Source organism: Rana temporaria, chromosome 1, assembly GCF_905171775.1.
Source record: "Rana temporaria chromosome 1, aRanTem1.1, whole genome shotgun sequence".
In the NCBI taxonomy this organism is placed as follows: domain Eukaryota; kingdom Metazoa; phylum Chordata; class Amphibia; order Anura; family Ranidae; genus Rana; species Rana temporaria.
Genome location: NC_053489.1, coordinates 142,129,999 through 142,135,998, shown reverse-complemented (window position 1 = coordinate 142,135,998; position 6,000 = coordinate 142,129,999). Strand labels below are relative to the sequence as shown.

Genomic DNA, 6,000 nt, shown 5'->3' with positions numbered 1-6,000 from the left:
GTATACAAGAAGTATGTTTTTGGCCAGATCACCAGGTGAAAACAGAGGAAAAAAGCCTAAAAAAGAAAACGATTGCAGCCACAATTTCTAAGGATTGGTAAGCTGCAATATATTACATTTTTAGTTTTGGGATTAATACTGCTTTAAGCTGGTCATACACATATAGATTTTTTCTGTTCAACAGATTCCTTCATTCATTTTACTAGATAGACAAATCTCCCCTTCTGCTGCCATTGTATTCTGACGGATGTCTCCTCCAGCTTTTAAAATACCCAAACAGTGACTGTAATTGATTTGAAGCCGGCGCTGTTCAGCTGACAATTTTCCACCTGGCTCTTACAATTTTTAAATAGGGGGATTTCGAGGCAGGGTCACCCACTAAGTGATTGTCAGCTAGTTCATTAGGAACCAGCCAAAAGCATGGCCAGCTTTACTGTGCTGTACAGATGTTCCTTCCAAATGGCTCACTCCCTAAAGAAACAAAAAACGCTTCCTATTATGCTCTTTTGTCCATGGTAAAAAGCAGGGAAACAAATCCTGTCGTGTGCACTCAATGGAACTTAAAAGCATGGACGGAGTGGGGGAAATGGAATAGTGGGGTTGATTTACTAAAACTGGTGCACGCAGAATTTGATGCAACAGCTTTTTCATTTTTTTGGCAAAGCTTAACTAAACAAAGTGAAGTTATAAGCTGATTTGTTACAATGCACAGTTGTACAAAATTCTGTGTGCAACCATTTTAATAAATGTCCTCCAATGTGTTCAAATCTTTCAGAATGTTGTACTATGTTAAATACAAGTTGTCTGGCTGTCATATTAATCCAATAGTTTACATATTTACTGGACCCCAACACCTGCAGATCAGATTTGTTTTCTGCAGTCCTTTTCCAGGACAGTTCTCAGTACCTGTATATACTAAAGACAGAAACAGACAGGGGAAAATAAAAACATTTTAGAAACTGCATAGCAATGGAGGCTTACATATTTTCCTCAATACGCTTTTTTTTACACTCCTCCATTTGTAATTTAAAGTGTATCTAAAGCCAATTTTTCTTAGTTATTTTTTTTTATGGATAGAGCATGGAAAGACTAAAACCCCTTTCAGGGTTTTACTGCTGTGCCACCCCACAGTGGAGACTCACCATCTTTATGTATCCTAATGAAAAATAGCTTTCACCAGGACTAATCTTCCAAAAGCAAAACTTGTTTGTCATCTAAGAGGATTTCCTTTACTAATCATTTCAGAAACACCAAAAAAAGAAAACATTTCTCTTTAAAGTAAAGTAAAACCTTTTAAAATGGGGCACAGATAGCAAAAAAAGTTCTTTATATCCAACAAGTTGTGAGGTTCTTAGATATTGAAAGGTAAACAAGCTAAATATCTGAGGAGACTTTGTGGTTGGTTTACTAAAAGCAAATAGGATGTTTGCTTTGCAAGGGAACTCTTACTTAGCTTAGTGGTTGTGGAGAAAAATCTATTTTGCAAAGAATAACCCAATCAAGACAAAAAAATGCATTTTTTGCATGTATGTGATTAAATGACGAATGCAGAGATTCCCTTCATTGACTAAGCTAATGAAACATTTTCTTGCAAAGTGAACATCCTATTTTCCTTTAGAAACTGAGCCATTTGGTGTAAACTTTCATTCTCTGACTAAGTGTATACTACAGTAGTTCTAGAACAGTGAGAGATGTGTCCACATCACAGAGAATAAGGTGAAGGGCCCAGTATTAGACTACAGCCTAAAATTGTAATATTACATGAAAGGTCTTTCCCTGTTAAGTTAATTTACTGTTAAATACGATACAGAGAAACAAAGACAACATTAGATAGAAAGGCAATAGCCAACATATCAACTTTATTAAAAAAGGAATAAAAGAAAGAAAAAAGTTGAAAAACATAAGCTTTTATTCGAGCCTGGATAAATCTACAACTGGTATCTATGCTATAATTCTTAAGGCAAAGTCTCATGTTAATATTATATATTTATGCATATATTATATCTGTTCTATATGTATAATTAAAAAAATAACCAAGACCTGGTGGCTGTTTTAATAAGGGTGCATACTCACAAGACCTGGGACAACTACATCTGGGGGCTATGAGGCCATTTTACATTTAATACCTTTGGCTCAGGGTGTATAAAAATTGCCCAAGCTGGCCATAAAGTAGAATTTCCTTGAAATTTTTCATTTTGAGAAAGTTTGTTCAAATTTCCTATTGCTAGTGGGGTCAAATCGACGTTCGTTTTCGACCACAGTAACAAGAAAGTTCGAAGGAGCAGGATAGAAAATTTTCTCAAACACATTTTAAACTGTGAATCTGGTTTTTGTTCGGGAAAGTCCATTCACTCCAAAAGAGAATTATAAAAAGCAAAAGTTTAAGTACTTTCAAATGACATTCGTTTGTATCATCATATATACTAATGAGAATTTTTGAGTGAATGTTTGTATGAATATTCACATTTAATGCTTATTTCTTTGAAAATCTACTAGTGTCTGGCCAGCTTAAGTGTCAATACTCATTGACACTTTGCTCAGAGCTGTATAACTTTCTATGTGTAGCTAATAGTGACCAATGTTTGCATTGACAGGTATGTCAGTTATCTCTACAAGGGGCAATTTCACACACTGAAACTGGGAGTGCTAAACACACTTGCTCAGGCATCTCTAGATGCAAAGTCAAAGGATTTGTGAATATAACCCTTTTTTTTTTAAATTAACAACTAAATAATTTTATAAAAATCACATTGGTACATATCACTCAGTTATTTTCAATAAACTTGCCTAATGTAAGCAGAACCCATTGTATGAACAGAAGTGACCATACAATTATGTTCAGAAATTAATATTTTATTATACTATATATTAGTAGTAAAGATTCTTTGAAGTGCATGAGTAAAAAGTGAAACAGGAGAAACAATCTATATAGCAATGATAGGTGCATTCACTGTGCATCTGAGAGAAACAAAAGAGAGTTCTCAGTCTATTTGGCCTAAAACTTTGTGTTCAGGTTTCTAAGATTCTGATATCAGAACCCAGATAACACTGATTAGAACCATAGGGCTTTACAATAAAAGCTAAAATATTGACCATATGATGGCAAAAAAGTCTTTTTTTATTGTTTTTTGGTTAACTTATTCCCTTCTAGCTACTTTCCGATGAAGTTGGAGGTGCTGTGGATGAAGACCGCCGCCTTCTTGACACAGACCGTGATCGCTCGATGCTATATGCAACATGCTTGTCATAATTTTGCAGCTGAGCTTCCATCAAGTCCCTTTGTTGTTGGCTTATTGTCTGACTAATCAGTCCAGGGAGAGCTTGAATGCTACCAATTAATGTCTCTAGCTTCGTCTCTAAGACAACAATCCTCTTCTCAAAGTCTTCACTTCTTTCATTTAGATCCGAGATCAAGTCATACATGATGTTTTGAGTCTGGGAGGAAAAAAGGAAAAAAATATATTATAATTTTTTGTTTTCATTTTGTGCAGTGCCTGACACGATACATAGAGCAAACTTAAAGAATATCTAAACCCGAAAACTAAAATATAATATGTAACAGCTTACAAGCTATTAGATGCAGTGAAACACAGCATCATTTTTCATTTTATACTGCTAAGTACTTTTTCTGTAAGAAGAGAAAAAGTAGGAATTTTGACATACCTGTAAATTCCATATCTTGGAGTACAGTACAGGATACAGCAGTTTATTCTTAGATCATGGGACATCACCAAGCAATAAATCAAAGGGTAGAACACAAAATTGCAGAAACAAGCTCACAGGAAGAAAAAGAAGGTCAATAGACTGGGACAGACGGTAACAGAAGAATCTTGTAGCCAAAGCAGGGATAAGCAACCAACTGTCAAGAAACTTTTAAAAATGTGAAAAGAAGAACAGGCTGTGGCCCTTTGACTCTTAAGAAGGACTGATTCTAGATGCTGTAAAGATCCCAAGAACCCCAACCTCTAGGAGGAATGGGTGCAGACAGGGAAAGATGGACTTCTTTTGAGGACAGAAGCCATAAAGAAAAGTAAATGAATCACCAAGTTGGGTGTAAGAGAAATGGAGAGTCCCATAGAGGAGAAATGGAAGAGGGGTCAGTTGGCAAGGTAATACATGGTAGGTAGGCATAAATCATGATCCTAACCCCATTCGTAAGATGTATGGTAAGTGTTTGATATATTCTAAAGGCTTGACAGAGGGAGGGAAATTATATTGCCACTGAAGGTGACAAAAAGACTCCTGGGAAAGGCGGATGTGTTTCCAGGAAACTTTGTTCCTATGTAGCCCAATAAAAGGAATGGGATCCCAGGTAGAACACAGGGAGAGCAAAAGAAGCAGTACTGCTGTTGAAGTGGAATTCCAGCTTACACCTAACTAGCCTTAAAACTGTCCCCTCCCCCTGGTAACAACGATGTTAAATAACCTGTGTAAGAGAGATGTTTATACTTATCTATTTTCAGGCTGCTCCAGTCCCCTCACATGATCCAGCTTCCCTGCGTCAACCAGCACAGATTCAGAGTAGAGAATGCTTACAATGGATAGGCCATTGAAGCCCATGGGTGACATCACCGCTCCAGGCTTTACTAGCTGTTGTCAGAGCGCTCTCCTCTGCAGCCCCTGCTAGTTGACACGGGATAGATTACGTGGCAGGACCAGAGCGGCCTGAAAATAGATAAGAATTGTATATACATGTTTCTTACACAGGTTAGTTAGTATAGGTGATAGGAGAGGGGAGGGAATAATTTTAAGGGTTACAGATGCCCTTTATTAAGAGAGTAGACACTTTTAGCACAAAAGTAGGGGTTTGCATGGGCAAGATTATCTGAGGAAGACTCCATAGAGGCACATAAAGTTGCAATTGAAAAAGAGCAACTTCTTGAAAAAGAGCGTGAGCAAGGAGTGAAAAGCCAATTTTTTTTCAAGAAACTATGCATGGTCTTACCAAGACATGCTGGGTACAAAGGGCTAGGTGTCTTGCATCTTCAACAGACAAAGTTGCAGAATGAGGAATGGGAACAATTTGTAAGATAGGGTTCCCTATCAACACACTAGGTGAAAACTATCTCAAATGAGAGATTAAAGTATGAGGGGAGCGATCTGAATTCCTCTGAGAGGAATGGCATCCAACTTTAAGGTTGGCTAACTGACCAATATTAGAGTACTGGAGATATCTAGGCAAGAGTCTGTAGAGCAGTCACATAATCAAATATGTTTTGAGAAACTGCAGACAATTGATGAGGTATCTACAGACGCGTGTGGAGTGAAAAAAGCACATAAAGCAGGTACTGAGGATAGGGGCGTTGCAACCTTTTCCAGTACAAGGTCAGCGTAAAAGTTGACCAGTGTCAAGGCCAATACTTTTAAGGATGGGATAGTAGAAAGACTGCTTAGCTTGTAAAACAAGAAAGGCAGGATATATCAAGACTGAGGGCAGAGTCTAATGCTTGCCATACATTATACAATTTTCTTGTACAATTTTTCTTTAGAGTTACCAAAACCATAGAATATGATGTCAAACCTAAACACTCTCAATTAGTATGCAATCAGGCAGGCAGTTGCACTACAAAGTTGAATCTAAAGGAAATTGCATGAGAAAAATGTATAATGCATGGCCAGCCTAAGTGTTGGCCAGGGAGGCCTGTATAAAGAAAGAGGGTCCATGAAACAAAGCTGGACTGTGTAGTAATGAGTATAGTGCCAGTAACCTGGAGTGGATAAACCAGGCACTCTCATGAATATGCACCTGAAGGTGCCAATGGCAGCCTGCTCATAAACATTATTGTGTCAATGATATTCTCAGCAGTACAAAGTTAAGGTACAAGCCCAAGGAGGATGCGTTGTCAACTGCTGGGGGAAGTGAAAGCATCAGTGTTTTGGCCTATGACCGGAGATTATTGAGAAAAAGGCTTCCAAAGCACCATAGTTCATAAAGACTCAGGGTCTGATTTGGGGTCCAATGATATAGCACCACAAGATGTATAGTGAGTTCAGCAATGT

The 6,000-nt window shown here is 37.6% G+C and overlaps 1 protein-coding gene across 1 annotated transcript in view; it reads right to left on the bottom strand.

The window, feature by feature from the left end:
* Positions 1–1,887: 1,887 nt before the first annotated feature.
* KCNN2 (potassium calcium-activated channel subfamily N member 2) overlaps positions 1,888–6,000 on the bottom strand; it is a 274,148-nt gene continuing 270,035 nt past the window's right edge. Inside the window, exon 9 of the mRNA XM_040343654.1 lies at positions 1,888–3,435. Coding sequence (XP_040199588.1) covers positions 3,148–3,435 — 288 coding nt within the window. The 3' untranslated portion in view covers positions 1,888–3,147. The remainder of the gene's footprint in view (positions 3,436–6,000) is intronic.